Genomic DNA, 26,326 nt, shown 5'->3' with positions numbered 1-26,326 from the left:
TCTGCACTGGGGAAGAGGTCATAGCTAAAGGCAAATATTGATGTGAGGAATGTAGAAGTAGAAGCTCAGTCCTGCTGGAGGACTTTGAGAAACGTGTTCTTTACCGATCATTTGCATGGCAGTGGGAAGAGTTGCAGAGTGTGCCTTTGTAAATATTGCTTTGTTTGCAATACCTGCTGGGTAGCAGATGAAGCAGTGGTGTTCTGCACATTGTAAACAACTTCTCACAAATTATGTTATCACCCTCTTTAGGAACTGTGGAATACCACCAATGCTTCAAATTATTGTGGGATGGGGGGGAAATGCTACAGAGCAGTCATCATCAATGTGTGAGATGTGGCTTACACAGGGCTCCCCTCAGCAGGGCTCTTTTGAACAGAATGCTGTGGAGTGAAAAGGGGGGTGGGGGCAAAGGGGGTTGCAGATCAAGTCATTTATGCACCAGCTGGCCTTGCAGCCATACGTGTGGTTTAATTAATGCTTTCTCCTACTGTGCAAAGACAAAACTGTAGCCCAGGTGGATGCTGGGGTCTGCAGTTATTCTGTGAAAATTCAGTCTGGGGGATGCTGAGGTTCTTGTAGTTAGGCCCAGAGGTGAAGCCACTGAGAGGTGAAATCACAGCAACTTGTCTAGAGTCAAACCCACCGTGCAGCAGGCAAGTTCCCTGGTGGATGGTTGGTGGAAAGCAGCAGCAGGCAAGCAGCCACTCTGGTGGGCTGGTGATCCTGCCCCGGTGTGGCAAGACACTCCATGCTGATGTACCTGTGAACTCTGAGTTCATATGGCTCAGACTGCACTGTGAATGGAGAGTTGAGGCGGAGGAATCCCAGCAGGCTCAGGGGACAGTGCCTTGCTTAACCGGTTTTTCCTTTCCATTGTTTCGGAATACTGCATGTGTCGCTTTGTAAATATATGTTCGGCTACTGTTATTAAACACGCCGTTTGTCTCTCAGACCCTGTGCTTGCAAGAGGGAAAGAACTGCTTTTGCAGGCACCCAGCAGGTGGGATGAGATTGTCTCGGGTTACTGGGTTGGGGCTAAAGCTGGTTTGGTTGCATTATTGATGGAATCCCCTAGGAACTGAACCTGGCCCTTCTTGTGGTTACCTGCCATTAATAGAAGGTTTGTGTTTGTAAAAGTGATGATGTCATCAGCAAAAGATCTCATTCTGATACCTTGCAACTAAAACTTTGCTGGGAAGTAGGGAGCCTTGCTTGGAGTAGTAGCTTTTTGTATGTGAAACATGGCCTCTGTGGATTAGCAAGATTTGACTATAATTCAGGATAGATTGTAATATCATAGAGGGTTCATTCCATGTATTATTATCCCTTTTTTGGGACTGCAAAACCCAAGGTAAGTGACATGCTGAAGATCACACTTTCATGAAGCTTCCTAGAAAGCAGATCTCCAGACTGGCCAAGCCCTTGCTCTGACTGCCAGATCATTTGGGCTCCCTTCTTTGTTAAATGGATTCCCACTCCTTGTTTTCACTGTGATTGTGATGTCTGTTCTAGCTGCTACTGCCCTGAGGCACAGTGCAATTTTTCATTAATAGTTCAGCAATGTAGAGTTTCCTCAATCTGGGTTATTGTTATCAACTGCAGTTTGACATTTTAAATGCTAAATACCTCAGGAAATACATATTTGTGGTTTATGCCTTCTCTAGCTGAAATGCAGCCTGCTTCATCTGAAACCCACAGGCCAATAGAGAGATAAGGCTCAAACAGGGAAGTGGAGTGGCCAAGAGACACCTCAAGGAAGATTATGGTAAAAAGGACCAGAAACATGCCAGAAAACATGAGGCATGTATGAGCCTTTCATCCTTTGGGGGATCTTTCTGAATTAATGTTGTGTCTGCAAGTGGCCACAAACTTGTCAATATAGGTATGACTCTCTCAGGTCCCAAAGGACCCATTCTATGAAAGACCACAAAAAACCTTTAACCCACAGTGTTATGTGTTACAGCAGGCTGCACAAAGAAGGCACGATTTTTTAAAGTCCATGAAAGTGTTCCCAATCAGTTCAGTGGGCTTTGGGTCAGGCCCATAGTTCTCATGTATAGGACAAAAGTTTACTCAAATTCAGAGTGCAAAGAAATATTTCAGATAACTTTTTAAAAGATTGTTTGATACATATTTTCAATTATTCCCACTGTGTGTTCCTCATGGTTTAGTTTGAAAGGGTCAGGGCGCACTGCAATATTGATGCACTAGCCATATATGTTGATTTATTCTCACCTGCCTCTTTATGTAAATAAACAGTAAAGATATTTTTCCCCCACAGAGTCACACCTTCTTTACATTTCAGCTAGCTAATGTTTATTACCCTGCTAGAGAACAGGATCCTTCCAGGATATTTAAAAGCAGGTTTTCTATTGGCAAATCACATAGCCAGACAATAACGTTTGCTGAAAAATCACAGAAAAGCCAATTACATCATTTAAGAAATATTTTAGAATAAATTCAGGAATCCAACAAAAGAAATGCACATGCTATATCTGCCCCACAAAAGAGCATCTAAAATCAAAATAACCCTACCTGTTCTGCACGCCTACCGAGTTTTGTGATCAGGTAGCCAATGGGTCATTCATGGCACTACTTTTAGTTATATCTGTTGGCTTTACATTTATTTTTTTAAAACCATCTTCACTACTCAGAAAACTCTCCTGGTGATTCCCCTCATTATTCTATTAATTGATTATTTGGTCTAATTCCTCACATCAATTGGAGCTGCACAGCTAGCATCTAGCTTAGCTTTCACCAGTCAGACAGCCTAAGCTTACAGGTCTCACAGAATTAGCAAAACTAGTGTCACTGGCTGCATAAAAATAAACTCAAGAGACTTGCGTGCACACAAGTAAAGTTTTAAACACACCACTGGCCTCAGTGGTGGATGTAACTTCCTGTAATGGAGCACACCTCCTCACCCCACTGTTGGTGAACCACACACCTGCAACAGAACCCTTTATCCCAGTACCGCAACCCTGATCCTGGCCTGGGGCAGATGGGATGCCCTAAGTGATGGCAAAGAGTCAGTGAACCCTAGGATGCAAAGTCAACTGTACACTGACAAATGTATAGGTAGAACCAGTCTGGCTCACCTGTGTCTTAGTATTGTTAAAACAGCTTTCACTGTTATAAATAATGTGTTTTGTGTTTAGACTTTATGAAATGCTTGTAAGTTGCTGAACGCAGCAATCTCACATAATATTTATATTCCATACTCTAAGGTAATATTTGCTTTGTAACTGTAAACTACCTGTCAGGAGAGAAGTATTATCAAGTGTGAAATACTAGTTTGCCCCAAGTGATGTTATTTCCTGACCAAAAAAGAAGGCCCACAGACATCAAACAATATCAAAGGACAAAAGACTTTGTTAATTGCTCCCCACTCTACACCCGTGAAGAGATGTACACAAGAATTTGTCCCATCATCTTGAACTCTGGAGTAATAAAAATCACAGACAAGAAGAAACTGTACCTTTATGTGGTTTGGGCACTGAGGGGTGAACTTTATTAAATATAAGAAAAAGATCCCCTCTGCTTGTCCCTGAGTTAGCTTTCAAGGGCTATGTCTACACTATCCCCAAACTTAGAAATGGCCACGCAAATGGCCATTTCAAAGTTTACTAATGAAGCGCTGAAATGCATATTCAGCGCTTCATTAGCATGCAGGCGGCCACGGCACTTCGAAATTGACGTGGCTTGCGGCCGCGTGGCTCATCCCGACGGGGCTCCTTTTCGAAAGGACCCCGCCTACTTCGAAGTCCTCTTATTCCCATCTGCTCATGGGAATAAGGGGACTTCAAAGTAGGCAGGGTCCTTTCGAAAAGGAGCCCCATTGGAACGAGCCGTGTGGCCACGAGCCACGTCAATTTGGAAGCGCCGCAGCCGCCTGCATGCTAATGAAGCACTGAATATGCATTTCAGCGCTTCATTAGTAAATTTCAAAATGTCCATTTGCGTGGCCATTTCGAAGTTTGGGGCTAGTGTAGACACGGCCAAGGACATACAAAGTTTGCTTATTGTAGAAAATTCTATCATTTTTTGGAATCTAAGATTGTATCTTATTTGTAAATATATTTTACCTGCTTTATTCTTGTAAATAACTAATTTCTTTTCCTTAGTTGATAAATCGTTAGATAGTTTGTTATAGGATGGGCTAAAATAATTTCCTTTTGAGAGTTCTAAGGTACAATTGACCTGGGGCAAGTGATTGGTTCTTTAGGACTGAAAGTAACTTGGATAGTGTTTAGAATTTTGGGATAAGGGACCATCTGTCACAAAGGCAACTGGCCAACATGGCAAAATAGATTGGAGTACCCAAGGGGACTGTCTGGGGGTCCCAGTTAAACTATTGTTGCTGCTTGATTGATGGACTTTAAATACAGAACTCATGATCAGTTTGGGGTTTGTACCTGGTTTGTAACAGTCTGCCAGGAGGTTGTTGGCCCTGCTCTTGAGCCACTCCAGACAGCTTGCGAGGTTTTCCCCATGCAGTGGTGGTTCCTGTCCCAAGGGCTGGCCTTGGCTCCCCACTCCAGGAGTTGCAACCTGGCACTTGGTAGAGGGTGTAGTCACAGTGCCATTCAGGTTTGACCTGACCACCCCTCCAACATGACAGATTGGCACTGAAGCCAATTTTGAGAGAGCAGAATTGCAGCATAGTGCATGGGGTCACAGCTCCATGCTACCAGGAGAACCATGTTACAATGCTCGGAACTGGAAGCCAGTCCAGGCTCACAGGAGAAAAGCCACCCGTGCTGAGTAAGTGCAGGGTAGGCTTGTTCTCCAGCCCTGTGTGAAAAATTCAGGCCGTACATTTCTTTTTGTCAAGTGCATAATACACTTCAAAAGGCACTGCATTATTTTAATCCAATGAAAACAAAACCTCAGGGCCGCCTAGTGGGGGCAGTCCCCCCATTCCTTTATTTCCACTAAAACTCTATTCTGGGTGGCAAAGGGTAGGGAGACAGTCAGAGTGCACCCACCAGCAGCACCCCAAACTTTTCAATCAGAGCTGTACTGTCCATTGCATGGGTCAGAGCAATCACCCTGAGCCCCAAAGACACAAAGGCAGCCCAGGGCCTTAGCAGGGGACCTGGTGCCACTGACGGGGATTGAATCTGAGAGGCAGCGAGTGGAGCAGGCTAGAGCTGGGTTGCTCTGCTTCCTGCCGCTGTCAGTGAGTGCAGAGGCAGGTGCAACACCTGCTGCTGGCACCAAACTCCACACTAATCCCCCGGGCCATGTTGCTCAGGGCATGGGCTTGTGGGAAAGGGTTGGATGGTGGTGAGAAGGGGTGGAACGGGGGCAGTAAGAAGCAGGGCAGGCACTTGGGGGAAAAGGTGGAGCAGCAGTGGGACAAGGTGGGGGTTGGCAGAAGGGGGTGCAGGAGGGGCAGGAAGAGGTGGGATGGGGCAGAGCCTGCGATGGTTGGGAGGGTTGTCCCAGGCACCACATCCCCCTAGGGGTGTCCCATTTTAGTGTGTTTCCAGAACACAGAATGCAGCCATCACCCTAGTCAATCCAACTCACACATACAGCTTTAAGACAAGGAGCTACTTAATTCTCAGTTAGAACAATTTTTTTTTGCCCGTGAGCACTGTAAGAGGCAATCAGAGTTTTATGTTAGCCCCTTAATATACTTCTGTATTAATTAGAAAACCACAGATCTCCCTCAGTGTCACAGCACCACTGAGCTGGGCCCCATTTTACTCCCCAACTTACTTCTGCACACTATTTTGATAGTGTATAGACTAGCACGGCTTCCTCTCTGTTACTTCTGTGCAGGGTAACCCAGTCTCAAGAGAACCCTAATTCAAAACCAAAACCTTCCAGTGAGTCAGGCTATGTACATGCTGCGTGTATATTTCATATTGTAAAACGGTATGATTTTCTGTCCTGCAGTGATTAAATCTGATTGAAAATACTCTGAACTTATGGTCTGGCCTTCAAAAGTACATTACTTAATTTGCATGATTATTAGCATCACTGAAACAGTTGCTATGGTTACCAAATCCATCAGCTCTCATTCCTTAATCCCTTTGAAAAGCTGCTTCCTTTAATGTTATTGATCTTTTTGGTCATCTTCAGGGTTTGAAGTCATTCTTTATCTTTCAAGCTGTGAGTTTATTCCGGTTACAAGATTTTGGAAGTGGTGGGTTTAAATACTTCATTTGCAACTGAAACTAGAGAAGATGAATGGGTCGCACATATTTAAGCTGTAAAATATGTGGATGAATTGAATCCCTTCTAAACATAGACAAGATCTGAGACTTTGAGAGGGAACAAAACAAGTCTTTTATCAACCACAAAGTTTCAAACCAGATGGCCTACAATCTACTTTCCAAAATGTTAGCATATCCAGTGCTGAAAAGAGGTAAAATTTCCAAGCTCGCCAGTTGCCTGTGTACAAAAATGGTAACTCTGATCCCCCAAAGTCATGAGATTGGGTTAACAATAATTACATATTTTAAAAGTAGTACATCTGAATTCTTATTTCCTTTCTGTTTCCTGACCCAGTAGGATTCATGTTTCCAAAACCAAAAAAGCCAAACACTTCCTTTCAAGAAAGAGAAAGTGAAGCTTCTAGCCTACTCATGAGAGTTCAGGAACTATGACTTTAAGTGGGAAGGGGTAGGATTGCAAACCCTACTGTCAAATCATGAGATTTGGCATTGGCAGCACTGTATTCTTTGGAAGCAGAGAGTCAACACATATTTTTCCTGAACAAGAGCTGGGTGGCATTTTTTCCTGAATAAGATGATTGATTTGTAAAATATTTATCTAGAATTCTCTATTACCATAAATGATGACCAAGGGGGGAGGGATAGCTCAGTGGTTTGTGCATTGGCCTGCTAAACCCAAGGCTGTACAGCACCCTTGAATGGGTCATTTAGGAGTCTAGGACAAATAGATTAAAAAAATCTGCCAGGGCTGGAGATAGGTCCTGCTGTAGGAGCAGGGGACTGGACTCGATGACCTCTGAAGGTCCCTTCTAGCTCTATGAGATATGCATGGATGAGATTGTTAACAATACAATCAAATCTATTTTTCATTAGCTCTCCAAGGAGCCGCGGATCCAGGGACACGACCCCCCAGGCTCCAGCCGCAGCAGACAGGGCTGGAGCAACGTGGCGCTGGGCAGCAGGTCCCTCCCCCTCCCGGCCCAAGCTCGGCGCGGAGGGAGCTCGTGGGGCTGCCGGGGAAGGGAAAGTTTCGGGCGCGGCGAGTCTCCGCGCCTGGGGCAGGCGAGGAGCGGGCGGGACTTCAGCGCCCGCCCGCCAGGGGACCCTGGATGTGGAGGCGCCGTGCCGGGTCCGGGAGTCCCGCTCCCCTCCGGGGCTGCTGCAGAGCCGCCTGCCCAGGGTTGCGGCGGCGCCGAGCGAGCTGAACCGGCGGGGTGGGCGTGCGCCGCCCGCTCCCTGCGGGATCGGCCCGGGCCCCCTGCGAAGAAACTTGAGCCGAACTCGCGGCCGGGCGCACCGCCATGGGTAAGTGCCCGGGCCGGCCTGGGGCCGCAGGGCGGGCTGCGGGCTCGGCGGGGCAGGCCTGGGGCATCCGGCCCGCGGGAGCTCCCCCGCCCAGCCGCGTTTCCCGGGGAGGGGAGCGGGTTCGGGAGGGATGCTGCCGCGCACGGCTCACCCCAGGGGGCGCTGATCGCTGGGACGGGGTGGGGGGGGCGGCGAACTGCGGGTCATCCCTCCCCCCGGGAGTTTTGGTGCCGAGGAGGTTGGGGTGGGTCGCTGCCCCAGCGGGAGGGGTGGGATTGCGAGGCCTGTCGGGCGCTCGGCTGGGGCTGCTGGAACACGGGTTCTTGTGCTCTAGGACCGGGCCCGAGCCCTTCACCCCCCGCCCCCACCGGGGTCTGAGGGTTCCTGTTGAGCGACCTGCACCTGGTTCCTCCAAACACACCCCCAGCGGCTTGGAAAACTCGCCTGCCTCTGGTGGAGTAGCCGAGAACCACTGTCATTCCTTCTCCTCCCCGGCTAACTTGGATCCACTTCCTCCCTCTACCCGCATCACAGCCCACTCCAAGCGGGTGTCCCTCTTCAGTAGAGGCCAATGATTTGGTGCCAACTCCACACACCTTAAGGGGCTTGATTTGTTCAGAGGGTGGGTGCTCAGCACTTTTTGAAAATCTGGCTCCTTTGGGTGCATTTAGGGACCCCCCCAAAACTGAGGCATCCAAAATCGCAAGCCCCCTTTTGAATCTAGAAGTCTTATTTTGTGTTATAATGTGGGGCAAGTTTCAGACACCTTTAAGGGTTTGTAGGGCCAGAACACTATAGTCAGGCATGGGGGAGAGGGGTGCTGTACCCCCTCGAGCTAACTGATAGCTGGGTCTTTTTTATTGCTAACTGCCTGTGGACAGGGAGCACCAGACCAGACCCAGAGAAGAAGCCGGATGAAAACGCAGCTAACAGAGCGGACCTGAAAAACAGGATGAAGTTCACACACACACAAAGGGCTGAAAATTTCAAACTTATTTTTGACAAAATTTTGAAGTTAGAAATCTTTCAATCAAATCTCAGGGCAAACTTAATCTCAGGGCAAACTTAAATTCTCACCTGTGTCCCAGCCCCTTAATGCCTCTCCAGTAATACAAAGGGAAGGAAACAACTTCTGGGCCGCTCCTAATGGAAGATAGTTCCCCAGTCATTGAAACAAGTTGCTCTCTGCCAGCTTCCCATGGATGGAGCCTGACTGCTATCTGGGACTCTACAGCTACTTCCCGCTAATACGCCCATAGGTGGGTTTTGCAGCCAGATTATCAGTTAAAGCTGCTTAGAGACCTTGATTTTTGCCAGAAGCCACTGCTTGCCCTTGGACAACAAGGAGCACAAAAACTGGATTCCAGCCAAATTTGCCCCCAGACCCAGTTCCTGGGCTGAGTGCAGCAAGGAACAGAATAACTGAGAATTAGGAGCACATATTCAATGTTTTGTTAAAAGGAAGTTGCATTGATTGAGAGTGTCGGCACTGGTCTTTCATAAATAATATCTTTAGTGGTGCTAAAGTTACTACTGGTTGAACCTCTCTAATCTGGCACTCTCGTTTGGCAACATCTGTAATCTGTCATGATTTTAGATAGCTGGATGGCCATTCTTCATGACTCCTGCCAAGTTTCCTGTGATTCCATAAAGTTTGTTTGCAGCCACCAGTCCTGGCTCTCAGTGTTCTGTGCTGTCATTTAGCTCTAATGTACCTTTACATGTCTTTTAAGAGCTGAATAAGCAGTGGAAGTGCTCTAGACAATATTGAACCCCTGTGGTCTGGCAAATTCTCTTGTTCGTCACTAGTCAGAGCCCAAGGGTGCTAAACTAGAAAGTTGCAATCTGTACCTGACTCCTGGTCTGTACCATCAACTAGTGTTCTAGACCTGAGCCTAGTGCACACTAGAGAGAAATTAGTGACTAAGACCCATCAAACTTTTCCTCCTTGTGATGTTAAGTGAAGATTCAAGAGAGGAGTGCAGATGTGAAAGACACGTTCACAGGCACCTGCTGCTGAGCCCCCATAACAGCGTCGGAATTGACTGGAGAGCAAGCTGAATTTCACTCGAAAAAATCATAAACTGCTAGTGCCCGCAAAGATAATGGGCAATGCAGTGGAATGGCTCCATCCCCATTTTGTAAGATCTTCTGTTCTTAGTGAACAAATATTGTTTTGAATGATCTGTTACATGTGTACCAGTAGCACTTAAAGTAGTGTAGGTTACTGCATGGAGGGTGGTTTTCGGCATGTATTATGAACAACATAATTAATGCAAATTGGATATAAAATGCCACAGAATAAATACAAATGTAAATATAGCCTCTACTGAGAAATAACCTTTACTGCATACTGTAATTAGAAGATAAATATAGACACTTCCTATAAAGCACAGACTGTAAAACATCTTGTAAAGCCCTAGCTGAGGAAACTTTTCCTTATTCTAGTGGGTGTTTCTGTAATTTTTTCCAGTAGTCTATTTAAAATAAAACTATTTTAAATTAAAACAAGTAACTAAGCATCACTGTCACATGCTGGAAAACAGCATATTAGAGAACAAGCTCCTGCTGTAGATTCCATTTCAAGAGTCAGGAGAAATTGGTCATTCGGAAAGATGAGCTTTGTCTGCTTTATTATTGTTGGTATTTCTCAAATACACCAGTCAGGTTTGGGGCCCCATTGTGCTGGGTGCTGCACAAGCACAAAAGAATTGACAGTTCCTAACCCAAAGAATGTAGGGATTTTTGACACAAAAATATGCAGAGCCCAAAACTGGCTAGGAGAAGTAATTCTCTATTACAAGACTGTATTACTTTTTAACACTACAGCCCATTTAATCCTTCTTTTCAACCTGTTGAGTTCTCCCACAATAATTTTTTCCTTCTCTGGTGCCCCCAAATACTTATCAGTTTAATTAAATCAGTGGACAATTGTGCCTCTGATTAAAATGGTACAACTTTGTGTTTAGATGACAGGGGAGACTCTGTCACTGAAGCCAGTTGCAAAGCTCCCAGGCCTGTGCTGCCCCACTGTTGTATTTTCAGCATGGGTTGAGTGTCTGTGCTGGCCACACCTACTGGCCTGATAGAACGTGTCAGGTCAAAGCTGGATGCTTTCAGTATCTGGGTTTTGGCACCCACCAAACTGCTGATGCTTTTGGTAAAGGCATAGGATGCACATCCTCCTAGCCTCCCCTTGTTGGACAGAGTTGGAGGTGGTTTTAAATCAGGGTGAGAGAGGCTGAGCTACCAGCCAGAAACCAATGATAGCAAGTGGCTGTTCCTGGCACACACTCCCAGCATCTTCCTTTTCATTAAGCCATGAAATATAAGCCACATGTTCCTGCTAAAATGTTCAGCCATGAAAGAGCTAATGCTGAAGTTTAAATTGTCCTCAGACTTAACTTAAGGTGACTGAAATATTTCACACCTATCAGGGCAGATATCCCCACTTGGTTTTGCATTTACATTGTCGTTCTTGCAGAGATAAGGGGTAGAGAGTTCTTTTTAGCTAATGAGATTCTGGAGCATAACCCTGTTGCAATTTCAAAATAATCTACATTCTAGACGCAGGTCACCTGCACACAAGTATGCAATGCACAGGGGCCTGGCTATGGGATACCACTTATCTAGTGAGGAGACATTAAAGGGAAGCCTTTGAGATCTCTGCCTCTGTTACTGGAAATGGTTAAATGGGATTAAAAATGGAGGTGATCAGAGGTAAGCAAGGGGAAACAAAATTGGTTCTTTTAATGCTTTCTACTCCTGTTACCTCAGCTAGTCCCTCCCTGCCCAGTCTCAGGCTATATCTATGCTAGCCATAGCAGTCGATTGCTGATGCACAATTTTAGCTATGCCAATTGCCTAGCTAAAATTCACTTACCGGCAGTTGACTTCAATGGCTATCTATGTGACCTTGACCCCTGAAAACGCCGTTTTGTGCATTCGAAAGACAAGCCCTGAATATCAACCCTGAGCGGGTCGATCTTTTGCAGGAGTATAGACATAGACTTAGAGGGAAGGCCAGAGATGCAATACAGGGAATAAAGGGAAATAATGGTGCAGGAACTTGTAAAGAAAGGCAATCAATTGTGTTAGTGCACCAGTGTCTGTCTAGGAACTCAGTATACCGATCTAGAACTTCTGATGGAAATAATTTACCACACAAAAAATCAGGTACAATAGTGTCAGATCTTGGCATGGGGAATTTTGCGTCTAAAATATCAGCTGTCCCTTGTAATAAAAAAGATGGTGGTAGGCCAAGATTCTTTTTAGGAGGACAGAGTTAATGCTGGTCTTCAGGAGAATGGAATACATTTTCTACAGGGAGGCCTGACCATTGAGGATTATGCAAGAAGCTAGTGAGAATGCAGTTAGGAGCAGCTGAATGTCTCAGAGGACGACCTGGTCATTTCTGGCTTTGCAGTGTGAGAGTTAACAAGCAGGGCTATCAGTATTCAGCACGTAGAAACAGTGACTTGCTCCTTTGATGATTTATTTGTAAAATTCCTAGGTGGCGAAAAGCAGTCACACAGATGCTTCTGAGCTGCAGCAATCTGAGGACTAGAGCATCGTAATGGTAACACAAAGCACAAAAAAGTACAGAAAGAAGAAAACTACGTCTGGCTGGGAAGCTATTGAACATACAGAATAGTTTGAACAGTCTAAGGGAGGATGACTCTGGCTTCTCCACTATAAATCACTGACCTCCAGTTACATCTAAGTCTTAATTGTGTTCACACAGGCTCCCATTTTCAGAACTGTGAATGCAATTACATGTGCCCTTTTTCATGACTAAACTGAATGCACAGTTGTGACGACACAATGCATAGGTATTGTAGGTCCATAAACACATGCCCTGAGAGATGCTTGGGTGTTTATAGGCATGGTTTGCACAGCTGTACATCCAATTGTAATTCTTTGAGTAACCTAGGTGCACAAACGCGCACACTGAAAACCTAGATTTCTTGTCATCAGAACAACTTTTTCCATTTGTTTGCAACTCGATAGCTTTCATTATGAAGCCAGCAGAGTGAATCTTTGAAATATCACTGTTGCTTTCTTGCTTTCCAGGTTGTGCACTGCTGGTTCTTCTGTTGCCTGCAACAGTCTCCCTCCTGGGTGGGTTGATGTTCGGATATGAGCTGGGGATTATCTCTGGTGCCTTACTGCAACTGCAGATGGACTTCCACCTCAGCTGCTTTGAACAGGAAATCCTTGTGAGTTCCCTGCTCATTGGGGCTCTCCTTGCCTCTCTGGTTGGTGGGATCCTCATTGACCGTCATGGAAGGAGGAGGGCGATATTAGTCAGCAACCTAATCTTGTTGGGTGGCAGCCTCATTCTGACGTTGGCAAGGTCATTTATATGGCTGGTATTAGGACGCATGACTGTAGGGTTTGCAATCTCTGTGTCGTCCATGGCATGCTGCATCTACATCTCCGAAATGGTGGCTGCTCATCAGCGGGGGCTGCTGGTGTCTCTCTATGAAGTTGGCATCACCGTGGGCATCTTATTTTCATATGCGCTGAACTACCTTTTCTCAGATGTGACCGAGGGATGGAGATACATGTTTGGCTTGGCTCTTGCACCGACTGTCATACAATTTCTCAGTATCCTGCTCCTCCCGACTAAGCCTCTTACAGTAAACCAGTGGGACTGTGACTCTCACAAGGGCCTCATTCCACTGCAGAACAATGAAGATGGAGAGACAGCAAAGCTGGAGTCACATAAGGAGAATCACTGTTCATTTCTTGACCTTTTCAGGTCTAGAGACAACATGAGAAGCAGGACTCTCGTTGGCCTGGGCTTGGTGCTCTTTCAGCAGTTCACTGGGCAACCTAATGTCCTGTGCTATGCTTCCAAAATCTTCCGCTCTGTGGGATTTCAGAATGATTCCTCTGCCATCCTGGCTTCTGTGGGGCTCGGGGTGATGAAGGTGATTGCAACATTAGTGGCGATGGTTCTTGCAGACAAGGCTGGCAGAAGGGTGTTACTGATTGCTGGGTGTGTAGTGATGTCTGTCTCCATCACTACTATTGGCCTCACCAGCTGGACTGTTCCACTGGATAAGGCAAGAGACTGTATGACCGCTACAGAGCCCAATGCTTCGTACAACATAGCACAGCGTCTCATGCAGCCGGCGTCCTCCCAACAAGCTGCATTGTACATCCCACAGACTTCAGCTGCTGGTGAAAGTCAAGTGAGTCCTGGTTTTGCTCTTACAAGACCAGAGGGCCTTACAAAAGCCTTTGCCAGCGCCAGAAACCGAGCAATCATTACGGAGTCTTCCCATATGCAGAAAGGGGACCTGCCAAGCCTGTCCCATGAAGAGATGGTGCAAAGCACAAGCTTTCCTTCCAGTAATACTCCCAATAGCGAACATAGGGTCTTAAATTGGATTACATTGCTGAGCATGATGGCCTTTGTGAGTGCATTCTCAATTGGATTTGGACCAAGTAAGTGTGGAGTGTACACAGAGGGGATGCATGAGGGTGTACAGGGGTTACGTGCATCCCCCAATGTCTGCTCCCCTACACACCGTCAGCATTCCACCACTTCTGGAAAGTCCAGGAGTAATGCCCACATTCTTCCCCAAAGGGGCGTGGCCCAAGAGCAGCATGAGCTTCGTAGACCGTGCTGCTCTCAGGCTGTGCCACTCCAGGGAAGAAGAGGGTGTGGTGGTGCTTCCACAGGAAGAGGTGGGCGGGGTGAAGCAGGTAGAAGGGCAGAGCAGGGCGGAAGAGAGCAGGGCATGGGCAGCACATGGACAGGGGGTGGGTCATGGGCTTGGAGGGGTGGAGTGTGGGCAGGGCAAGGGCAGGAAGTGGGAGGGGCAGGGGCACATGGCCGGTGCCCTCCTTGGAATCCCTGCACTAGTCGCCTCTGAGTTTACACGTGCTGTGTCTGCACCTAAGAAACATAGAGATGATCTTTACAACACCCATGGGAAGCAGGGAAGAATTATTAACCACTGATTTGAAGATACATCTGGAATTTCATGGGTTTTTTTAAATAGTTACTATTCACAGTCCACAGGGTCACTATATATCAGTGGCTCAAAGCACAGCTTTTGGTCCCTAAGTTTGCCTGGCCCTGTCAACCCATCCACTATGACCTGGAATGAGATCATCAACTCATTCCCAGGTGTTAACAAAAAATAGCCACCTGGCAATGGCTTTTAGTTATAACTTACATGGACCATATTTGATATAGGTGATCAGTGGTTGAAAACTTATATATCCCACACCCATTCCATCCTATCTTCATTCCAGCTGCCTTTTTGTTTAGGCAATGAAAGCTGTATCATACTTGCCTAAATAGATATTTTGAGTACCTTAAAATTGAATCATTGTTCCTTTTCACTTATTGTTATTTATAGTTACCCCTTGAAATAACACACTAAAGTCTGTTCTTTGAATTCCTTGCCTGGGCACAAAGATTTGTTATTGCAGGGCTGTTTGTGAGTTCTAGAATGATGGATTTATTCTATTCTCAGTAACACTGAACTTTTTGAGGGGAGGAAAGAAAACCACATCTAAAAAAGCTTAAAAAGATTTAAGGAAAATACAGTAGGTCCACACTAGGTCTCATAAGCTTGACAACTGATCACCATTCTGGCCAGGAAGAAAATGAATTCAAATTGAGCAGATGGGAATAAGGGGACTTCGAAGTAGGCGGGGTCCTTTCGAAAAGGAGCCCCATCGGGACGAGCCGCGCGGCGGTGAAGCGCGTCAATTTCGAAGTGCCGCGGCCGCCCACATGCTAATGCAGCGGTGAATATGCATTTCAGCGCTTCATTAGTAAACTTCAAAATGGCCATTTGCGTGGCCATTTCAAAGTTTGGGGCTAGTGTAGACACGGCCCTGGAGAGTAGCAGAGATGAAAGCAGCTGGAACAGACACATTCAGGGCATTGTGGGATACCTCTGGAGTCTCACAAAATTCATTTAAAGGAATGCTGTTTCCACACTAACAGTAATTCGATGTTGTAAATTCGACCTTGGCATTACACAGCATGAGCAGGCTGGGGCAAGAACATTGACGTAATGGTATTTGCAGCGAAGACAGTCGCATTTTAAAATCAAGCTAAGTGTGTTAAAATCAACTGTATGCGCTAGTGTAGACATAGCCATGATTCCCCAAACTATTGAATAATTTCTGGAACATACCTAGGTTATCTGCTGAAAAGTCCTGCACTCTTACAGGTAGTGTAGTGGTTAGGAGAACTGACTTCTATTCACAACGCTGCCACATACTTTCTCTTCAGCTGTGGGTCAGTTAACCTCCCCATGTCTCTGTTTTCCTATCTGCAAATCTGAGCTAATACTATTGGCCACCGGTCTAAAGCACTTAGCTCCATGATCAAAAAGTACAGTGAAGCAACCAAGTACCATCATTATTATGTTACTAGCAGATGTTTTCCCACTGCGGCTGCCCCCAGTGGTCACTCTATGGTATGACTGTTCCCTGCACTCACCACCCTTAGTGGTGAGTCTGAAGTATGTCATCCTCCTGTCGAGTCCCTTCCTTTCACATTCTGGGAAATCCTGGGATTTCAGGCATTTCCCATTTTCCAGGCTCCACAAAACCCTGACCTTGGTTTAAGTTAGGGTAAGAGGAAGCCACATACCAAATTTGGTCGTTGTAGCTCTTGCAGTTTAAGACTTCTTGAACAGATGTAGCACTGCAGACAGACAAATGTACACACTCTAAAATATATAGTAGAAGAAGGATGAAATGTGCGTAATAGAAACAGCTGCCTAAAATTCTGTAAAATAAATCACAATTGAGTCAGTGTTAGGTGTGATGCTCCAGAACCGAGCTGCATACGTCCCATCCAGTCACCTCTGCTTGTCTGTCTGAAAATGGACCCTCCACTAATGAGAGACACTCTCATTGTGTGTCCAGGTCTTGTCACTGTAAGGGGAAGTCTCTGGTTTTCAACAAAGTGCAGCTGTCTTCCCAGTCCTGCCTTTATCCTGAGGTTTAGAATTGAATCTGTTTACATCTCAAATATAGCTTCATGTAATTGGGTTTGTAGGAACTTTTCTGAACTAGGTCCCTTGCCCTAGGCCTTTGCATGTATTGTGTCTCTGTATTTGTATTTTGTTCCTCCACCAAAAAGTAAAGGTGGGATTTTAAAAATCTTTCAGCCTTGGCCTCACCCTAGTCCTGCTGAAGGTGATGGAAGCTTTGAAATTAGCTTCCATGAGAGCAGAGATAAGTGAGTGTTCACACATTTGTAAAATCCTGCCTGAAAGCTTTTCCACACCATTTCCAATTAACATTGCCTAAAGATGCTGTTGTCTTTCCCTCTCTGCAGTAACATGGCTGGTCCTCAGCGAGATCTATCCTGCTAGAATAAGAGGAAGGGCCTTTTCCTTCTGCAACAGCTTTAACTGGGCTGCTAACTTACTGATCAGCCTCTCGTTCCTTGATCTCATTGGTATGTATAGTCCTCATTTCCTGTTTCACTTGCCAAACACAGTCCAACCACATGTCAACTCTTTATTGTTGGGCTATGAGAGTCAGCCAGGCTGCCAACCTATATGCTGGCCACAATGCTGTGTGGGCATTGGGAGTTGTTTGGGGCTACTGGGGGTTAGGCACTAGAATGGACACAGGCCAAGTGTGAAGAACTCACTCTGCAAATCTGTTGTCAAGCCTTGAATTGGGACCCTCCTGCACTTCAGAGAGTAGAGCTGCCAGGTGAGGGCATCAGCCACTCTCATAGGAGCCATGTTGATTTTAACCCTGCTAGAGGGGACTCCCTGCAATGTCTGTGTCAAGTATGGTGATAAAATCATCCATTGCTCAATTGCGTCCCATTGGGTTATTCAGTGATGTGAACAATGGAAATGCTGTACTGGCCAAATGTAGTGAATCTGAATCAGTCCAGAGAGCACAAGCTTGCAACTTTTGGGACCCCTTGCCCTACAACTTTTCTTCCCCACCGAGCTGCCTAAGGCACTACACCGAGAGGAGAAGTCATAGGCACCCCTCAGTCTCAAGAGACCATGGGTACGCACCCTTAAGGGGTAAAGAATTCATTCAGTTGGTCTTACGGTAGCTGTGAGCTTGGCTGAAGGGACCCCCTCCAAAGAGACAATCTCTGCTGCATCTCTCACATTGCAAGGTGATGTTTCAATCCTTTAGGCTTTGCCTTCCGTGAGCCCTTTCCTCCTCACAGAAGCTGGACTGGTTCTTCTCAGTTCTGGAGACCTTTGTGAAGCTCTTTTTTCCAAAGCCTGTGGTCTTGCAGTCTCACTTGTGCACATCCTTGAAATACAGCATTGCCTCCAGGGGATTGCAGAGGTTTGACAAAGGCAATGCATATGAAAGTCGTTAAACTTCTCATGATTAGAGAATAAAGTCTCCGTCACACTCCCATCAAAAAGTGTGTTGATGACACAGGTCCGATACACATGGATCTTTGTGTATTTGTCCAGTTTGCTGTTCTGTTGTATCCCCTTGTTCAGCCTAGAGATTGTTGTGGCAGCTTTTTTAATGCAGATGTTGAGTTCCATTTCAAGTGAGAAGGTTGTCTGCAAGAGTGGGCCACAAGTATGGGAACTTGTTCACCACTTTAAGTTCATAGTTATTGATCTTGATTCAGGGTGTTTCCTCAACTCCTTGGCATAGAAGGTTAGTCTTTTTTAGGCTTATAGCAAGCCTGAAATCTTGGCAGATTTTGGAAAAACTATCCATTGGTCTTTGCAGATGAATTTCTATGTGGATTATCACTGTTGTGTCATCAGCAAAGAGAAGGAGTTGCATGTGGGCCTCCTGAGTCTTGATTTTACATCTGAGTCTTGCAAGATTGAACAGTTTTCTGTCAGATTTCATGTGCAAGTCGATCCCCTCATCTGATGAGCCAAAAAGCTTGTCTGAGTAACGGAAAAGAAAATCACAGACAGAGTAGGGGCAGATACATGACCTAGCCTAACTTCACTATGAATCGGGAAAGTCTCAAAGACTGAGCCATTGTATTGGACTGTGCCATTCATGTTTCATGCTTAAGAGTCTGGGGGGACTGTGACGGGTTGAATTACAGAAATCCCCTTGGGGTTGTCCCCTGGTGTGCTGATCAAGCCTCTGATACCTGCCTTCTTGCTCTCTGGGTTTCCCATCTCTTGCTGTCAGAAGCACTGGTCTCCCCTAGCAAAGGCACAGAGTTGGGGTTACCACCCCGCTGCACAGACACTGAACCGGCTCAGCTTTGGGAGGACTCAGCACCAGGAAACAAACCCTCAAAAGGGACCAAAACTCCAGACAAATCCATCTTACTCTGCTTAAAAGTTTTGTACAGAGAAAGCTCACACCCTTTTCAATGAAAGGGAGATAGGTACCATGGCTGCTTCCCTCTTTCTCACCAATTACAGTTATTTACACAGGGTTTGATAATAAACAAAAGTCTTCTTATTAAGTACAAAAAGTAGGATTTAAGCGATTGCAAGTGAAAACAGTCAGATCAAAGTAAGTAATTAAATTAAAATAAACAAAAGAATGCCAGCTTATCCTAAGCCACTAAGAAACTTGTTTCATGCAAATTCTTACCCTAAACAGTTGTTCTAAACATCTCTTTCACAGATTAAGAAGCCTTCTAGCTTGGTCTTGATCCTTCCCCCCTGTTCAGTTTTTGATGTTTCCAGCAGGCATCCTAGATAGTAAGTGGGGGGAGGGGGTGTCTCCTGACATTTGGTGACTGTCCCTATTTTTTGGTTTCTCCCTCTTTTCCCCTTTTGTCCAAGGCAGGAATTCTTTGTGCTCAGTTCAAACTTTTCTTACCTTGAATGGAAAAGTCCCACATCCATAATGGGTTTCAGCATCAAGTGACCTGGCCACATGACTTTCTAGAACCAACCACAGTTAGGGCTTACAGGATAAACAAGGCTATTCACAGGTCCTTCACTTGATCACTGAGCCGTTCATGTTCCAGGGCAGCAGCAATGGTCTCCATTAGTACATTTAGAGCTATAAACAGATCCACATTTCATATTTCTAATTTCACATACAAGAATGACACATGGACAAAAATAGGATATACAGATTTAGCAGGTTGTATCTTGAAATGGATATGTTACATGATGCATTGGTATTGCCATAACACACCTTTGAGTTATGAATATTCATAAGCCAATTTTCATAAAGCATGGGGGGTGGCCATGACAGGGACATCCGGTCTTTTTAAAAATCGCACATGGTCCACTTCTACTGACAAAGTCTAAAGGCTGTGTGAGAACAATGTATGCTGCATGAGAGGGGCTTTTCTTGTTCTCTGCATTTCTCCTGTAGTTGTCTAGATAGGATTGTTTCAGTAGCACACCTTTCAGTTTTGAACCTGCACTTTGATGCTGGATAGATCATTTGCAAGGGTTTGACGTCTGTTCGGGGCAACTTGAGCATTGGCTTTTCCCATAATAGCAAGAAAGGAAATGCCATGATAGTTGTTAAGTTCACTCTTGTCATCCTGTCTGAGTTTACTCTCCTAACCTTGCATTCTCCCAAATATACCCATAAGGCGGGGGGCGAGGGAGGCTTTTCTGTCAAGGTTTGCTTCCTTAGCTCCCTCAGCTACACTGAAAAATTCACCAGGTGGTACATGCCCAGCTCTAGAGTTGAGGTTAATTCCTGCTTCTTACACAGCAGAAACAGAATGTCAGTACTTCAGAGTTGTGGCGTTGTGAACTGTCTGCTTCACTGGCTGAGTCACAGTCCAGGTCTTGTGTGGGTTCCTTAGCTATATTTAATAGGTTTCTCTGAGTAAGGGGACCACATTTCCCTATGTTGGATATGGGACATCTGGTAAAATTACTCATATTCAAGCAAGTTCAATGACAATCAGTCAGAATGATTCAGTAAAAATGTTCAAATTAACATCAGATCGACTGAGTCCCCATTAAAAAGAAATAGTGCGTGGCTGAATTCTTTTTATTTACCATCTTATCACTAAGGCTCTAGAGTTTGCACAGGGAGGGTGATGCGCACACACACTTCCATACGCTTCTCATGGAGGAAAGGGAACTGTCCAATCCTGACCCTTCTTGCCTAGTGCTCTGCACCCTCCATGGGTGGTGGGATCTCCCACCCTTCCTGCTACCTGGCACCCCAAAGCAACACATTGGGGCGGGGCAAGCAGGTCACATGCCCCACTCCCCAGATTTCTGCAAGGGTTCACGTCAGAAATTGACCAGCAGCAGATTCTCCACACGGTGTGGGAGGGAGGGGACAGGAGCTGCTTCCAGCTATGGGGAGGAGCAGGGAGGGGTGAAGGCGTGACCTGTCACATGTCTTCAAAGAGCTCATCTCTTCCCTCACTCCTGCTCACCTGTGGCTGGAAGCAGCTAGTCCCTTCCTGCCTGCACAGTATCAAAAGGCAGCTAACATCTCCAAGCTGCTGCTGCGACTGATACAACCCACCTGCTTCCCGTCTCCCGGCTACAGCTCGGACAGGAAGGGGTTAAGCCCCAAGGATGCATTGTGCACCAGGGCTCAGGAGACCTGACTGCTGGGGCTTCCTTGAGTCCAGCCACTGAGATGGCCCAGGAGGGGAGGGTGCCTAGGGAGCGGAGCAGCCCTGCACTCCCTGGGGTGGGAGAAGAGGGTGCTAAGCCCCTGCCCACAAGGCTGCTGTGGACTCTGCAGTGTACAGGCACAAACAGGCTGGAAATTGCTCCCCCCCACACCCACCACTCCATAGCTTAGCGGAGGGGTTGCATGGTTTACCCATGCCAGCACCCTAGGCTGGAGGCAATGGGGGAAGGAAGGGGCCTGCCAGCCAGTCTGTGGGTGAGCTGAGCGCTCTGACCAGGGGCTGGTTCTCCTCACAGTACTGGGAGCAGGACGTGCTACCCCACCCCCCCAGGGTGATACTCAGGAGCAGCCCAGCTGCTGGGGGTGAAGGGGCAAGGCAGGGTGAGAGCGGCGAGAGGGGAAGTGTATAAAGAGCCAGATGGTAAGCACCAGAGGTGAGATGTAACTGACCATCACCTAGCACCTGTCCCACACTCCCCAGCCACCTCGGCTCACAGCGAGTGCTGCTCAAAAAGAGATCGGGTGGTGGGGTGAAGCCCTGCTGGCCAAGAGGCAGCACACAGCGAGGGCTGCACTGATGGACCAGCAGGGGGAGTGGCCAGCCCCACGCGCTGCAGCTTCGCACCGCCACCAGTTTTGTACACTGACCCCTGTTGTCTCTGGACATCCACCCCACCCCCCACACTCACTACTGGTTGACAGGAAGGTGGCTGGTGAGCAGGGATCGGTCCAGCAGCAAGACGCACCAGGACTGATGGGGAAGAGACAGAAAATATGGGACAATTCACCTGTTTTTAAAAAAAAGTCAGGAGACCTGCAGGAGGACTTAAATAAGGGACTGTCCCTTTGAAAATGGGAAATCAGGTCACCCTACCACTGAGTAAAATGGCCCCACATAATACGACAGAAGTTTCGTCAAGTTACCAACTTGCTTCAAATCCCAAAGGCTACGCCATGAAAAAGGTGCTGTCTTTTGTTAATCCTTCACTCTTTTGAACCTGTTTCTGTAGATGCCATCGGCTTATCATGGATGTTTCTTCTCTACGGGCTAGTGGGAGTGGCAGCTGTTGTATTTGTTTATCTTTTTGTTCCGGAAACAAAAGGACAGTCCCTAGAGGAGATAGACCAGCAGTTCTCAAGGAAACGGTACGTATGCAGTTCTGCTGGCTTTTTTTCCCAGGTCAAAGGGCCCTGATCTATGACTTTAGTCAGACATCTCTGTCAAGTTCTTGGAGGAGCAGGCCCCCAGTTATTCATCCAAACAACAGCTGATCTGTGTTACTTTGGGCATGTCTGCACTACAAAATTATGTCGACCTAAGTTACTTGGCATACAGCAACATCAGGAGTGATATCACTTATGCATGTCTGCACTGTGTTCCTTGTGCTAGTGGTGCATGTCCTCACCAGGAGTACTTGCCCCAATTTAACTGTCGGGGTGGGGCGTTGTGGGATAGCTTCTGAAAGCCAGTAACAGGTGATGTAAGCCACACAGTGTCTACACTGACACTGTGTCCTCCTAACTACGTCGACATTGACTCTATGCCTCCCATGGAGGTGGACTTATTAAGTTGGACTAGCAAGGCAGTTATGTCTGCAGGAGCTACATACTAGTACCAAGTAGGCAGGTCCATAGTCAGGTCGATGGAAGGCAGCTTACACTGACCTAACTCTGCAGTGTGGACCAAGCCTCAGTTCTGAATGAGATCATCCACCCTGACATTTAATGCAGTTTAGCTAATCCAATACAAAGTCACACTTCTCATTAGCACTGATTAACTTTCCTGAGTACTCCTGTGTAGATAAGTCCTTAGATTTATGATTTCGCTGGACTTGGCCCAGAGAATGAGTCTAGGCTGGACAGTTTCACTTTCTTGTTCTCAGGCACCTTTACAGTAGCAGGGGGCAACAGGGCAGGACTGAGGTGCATTAACACCTGGGGGTAGGTGGGAAAGGAATTGCAGGAGTTGCTGTAGGTCAGCACTGAGTTCCATTCTTGGCCAGTTATGCGGGAGGCCCAGGATTGCAGTAGGGGGCATCACAAGTCAGGTTCGAAGGGCACTCCAAGAGAGGCAGAGGAAAGACTGTAGTTTGCCATTTACACCTGCCTTATAAATCAGTAGAGTCTTGGATTTTGAGGCCAGAAGGGACCATCTAGTCTGTTCTCCAGTATAACACAGGCCATAGCTTTTTCACCCCGTAATTCCTGTATCAAGCCCACAACGTCTGCTTGAGCCAGAGCATGTCTCTTAGGAAGATTCCAAGGAGAGATTCTGTGCCCACTGTGAAATGAGCGAGGAAGAAAAGTAGACACTAAAACCCTAACAGCAGCGGATCCTAGCTGACCCTAGTCATTGCCCAGCAGGTTGTTGAAAGGAAACACGTTCAGGCCAAGACTTGGAAGAAGAGGAAACTTTGCACATGCTCAATACCAAAGGGTGGAGCTCTCAAGCACCTCCTGAAACAAGCCACCTGCAGTGAGTGTCACCGTCAGGAAACAACAAGGGTCTGTATAAGCAAGCGATTTATTCTGGATGGTTTTCAAAATAAGGCAGTTGCTGGCTTGAAGGAAAAGCCCTGGCCCAATAAGCCAGGACACTAAACTCAATGCAGTGCCTTGACTCTTGAGATATGGATGTTAGTGATACTGTAGATTGTGTCCTGATATATCTCTGGGCTATATGTCTAGACGATAGCATTCTTGATTCTGAAGAGGGACCCTTTTATTGCTGTGGTATCTTTTATTATGTAAGAGGTCAGGACCATCCACTGTTGTTGAATTAATGTTTTTTGTTTTTGAGAAATAAAGCACAACGTATGCCAAGAATTCCAAGTTCTCTCTCTGCACTATTGGTGCATAGGCTATTTATTGGCCTTTTTAATAGACCTGCTTGCTTCATTACTTATGTACTTATGTACAGTCATGTGTTATATATATGACTGGTTACAAAGAGACTTACACAGCCAATGCTAGTCCATAGGGCAACAGGGTAATATTTTCCCAAAATATCAGGCCCACGTGTTCTAAATAGCCTCCTCTTAACCTGATTGAACAAGCTTTACACCTAAACATGTGGATATTTACACATTAGACACTTAGCCTATGTTTACGCTGTGCCCTTATCTCAAAAGAAGATACGCAATTTGTGCTATGCAAATTGTGTATCCTAGTTCAAATTAATTTTTAAATCAGCTATTTCAGCATTTGGCGCTGTCCTTGAAATTCTGCACTGTTTCAAGGCGTCCCTTACTCCTCCTGTAATGAGGTGTAGAGGGATGCCAAAATAGCACGTCCAGTATTTCGAAAAATATTTCAAAATACCAGGCACGTTTCAGAGCTCAGAATAGCTCTGCAGTATAAACATAGCCTTAGATGTACATCCCCCGTTTTGCAGACAGGATTTTTTGCATTCACAGAAATGGGGGTTATACTTGCACAAAAGGTCGTGGACTTGCAGTTTTCAGGCACTTTTTTTGCTTATTCGTTCATTTTGTGAATAATTTTCTAAATGAGCCCTGCTCAGATAATCTCCTAAACACATATATGTCATTCAAAATGACACCATTCACTGATACCCCCCTCACCTCCTCAAGGAAGTCTGTGACATGGGGTTTGTTGGAGCAGTGGAGGAAGCAAGTCTTGAGCTATAGTGCTGAGCATGAAAACCACTAGGGAGCTCCAGAGTGACTAATGTATTGTTTGGCAGCTGATCTGAAATGAGTTTGATGGGTCTCAGTCCAGCTGTCAGTGGAGAGGGGCTCACGACAGCAAAACTGCCAGCACTGTCACTGCTGCTCTTAAGTGTCTCGTACAGAGTGTGAGGGTCACATGGCCCATGGTTAATGACTCCTCTCCTACCTCTAGCTGAAATTCCTTCACTGATTGTACCATTCTCCCTCCCTATGGGACCTCTCTTGCCACTAGGCGTGCTTCATCAGTTCTGGCTTTCACATTCTCTTTTGGCCTCGTGTAGATGATCAGACAGTAATTTCAGCCCTCAAGCTGCCCAGTGAGGGTTGTAGGTCAGTGCTGACAGGTTAGCTCACTTTCCTTTGCTCTGTTCATCATCATTAACAGATGGGTAATGGGAAGCAGGTCCTGATGTCATCAGGATTATGGCAGAAGTAGAACAAGTGCAGCGAGTTTTGAAATGCTCCTTTGCTCCATAGTTGGCTCTACCCTGGGGAATTGGAGGCTCTCATGCCAGGCTCAGTGTCTGTTTCTGATTAATCAGTCATGCAGCTACTCTCCCTGTATTTGACTTAGTGAGGTACCTTGGCCATGTCACTCAAAGTCTATCATTCGAACCCATTCCCAAAGCCCACTTATGCCACTGTGCCTGCTGATGACTGGCAGGCTGACACCACAAGCATGGCATTACTAGAGATCATACATCAGTGTCTTTACTAACAAAACCTCACTGCTCTCCATCAGTGTCCCCTGTAAGCTGAGGCCTTGGGCAGCCACTCAGATGCCACCCAGCTGATTAGCAGAGTGCATACAATTCTCACAGCTGGCAGCATGTGTTCCCAGTGGCAACTGGTGAGGGGGGGCTCCAGGGAGGCTCCAGACATGTGGCCTCATCAACCCCACTCTGCCCCAAGCCCCTCCCATGCCCATCTTTGCTTTGCCCCCGTCCCTGCCATTTCTCCACCTGGCCCTTCCCCTCCCCACCATTGCTCTGCCCTCCCTATGCCTGCTTTTCCCTCACCTGCCTCTTCCTCTAGAAGCACCGTGCTGTGCCCACAGAGTGCAGGGCTAGTCCCACCACTCCTTCAGAGTAGGGGAGTCCAAGGGTAGTGTGACCAACCCCCCCCGCCCACATTTACTTATGGTGAGCCCTGGGAGCACAGGCACTGGGAGGGCGGGTGCATGTGACGCCTGACATACCACCATGCATTGCCCCTGTGTGTTTCTTCTTGTGGTGCACATCTACATATGCATCTGTGCCGATAGCAAAATTTATTCTGACCATGGATGGAAAAAACTAGAGGGATTATAACTTGTACAACCAAGACAAAGTCCATCGCTCTCAGGGTTCCTGGCTCATTTGCATGTCATGCCCCTTCTGTAAGCCTCCCTCCCAGTGTCTGCTGGCTACTCTTCTAGATTGTAAATTATTGGAGAGCAGGGTGGGTCTTATGCTTGGGAAGCACCTAGCACACTGTGGTGCTAATGAAGACAAACTAGGCATCACTGCATTTCAGAGTAGGACGGAAACTGGGTCCCCCACCAACTGTGGTCCTCCTTTGGCTGGCAAGAAATATTGAAGCATATCACATGATATTACACTCTAA

At 46.5% G+C, this 26,326-nt stretch overlaps 1 protein-coding gene across 1 annotated transcript; it reads left to right on the top strand.

Annotated features, from left to right (window-relative positions):
- The first annotated feature begins 7,220 nt into the window (after positions 1 to 7,220).
- SLC2A10 (solute carrier family 2 member 10) lies at positions 7,221 to 23,847 on the top strand. Its single transcript, XM_075011755.1, has 5 exons — positions 7,221 to 7,496; positions 12,570 to 13,952; positions 16,819 to 16,941; positions 22,040 to 22,175; positions 23,394 to 23,847. Exons 1-5 carry the CDS (start codon positions 7,493 to 7,495, stop codon positions 23,488 to 23,490), a joined length of 1,743 nt encoding a protein of 580 aa, XP_074867856.1. The 5' UTR covers positions 7,221 to 7,492; the 3' UTR covers positions 23,491 to 23,847.
- The last annotated feature ends 2,479 nt before the right edge of the window (positions 23,848 to 26,326 follow it).

Source organism: Carettochelys insculpta, chromosome 17 (assembly GCF_033958435.1).
Source record: "Carettochelys insculpta isolate YL-2023 chromosome 17, ASM3395843v1, whole genome shotgun sequence".
In the NCBI taxonomy this organism is placed as follows: domain Eukaryota; kingdom Metazoa; phylum Chordata; order Testudines; family Carettochelyidae; genus Carettochelys; species Carettochelys insculpta.
Note: the sequence above shows the minus strand (reverse complement) of the source record. Positions and strands in the feature narration are given on the sequence as shown.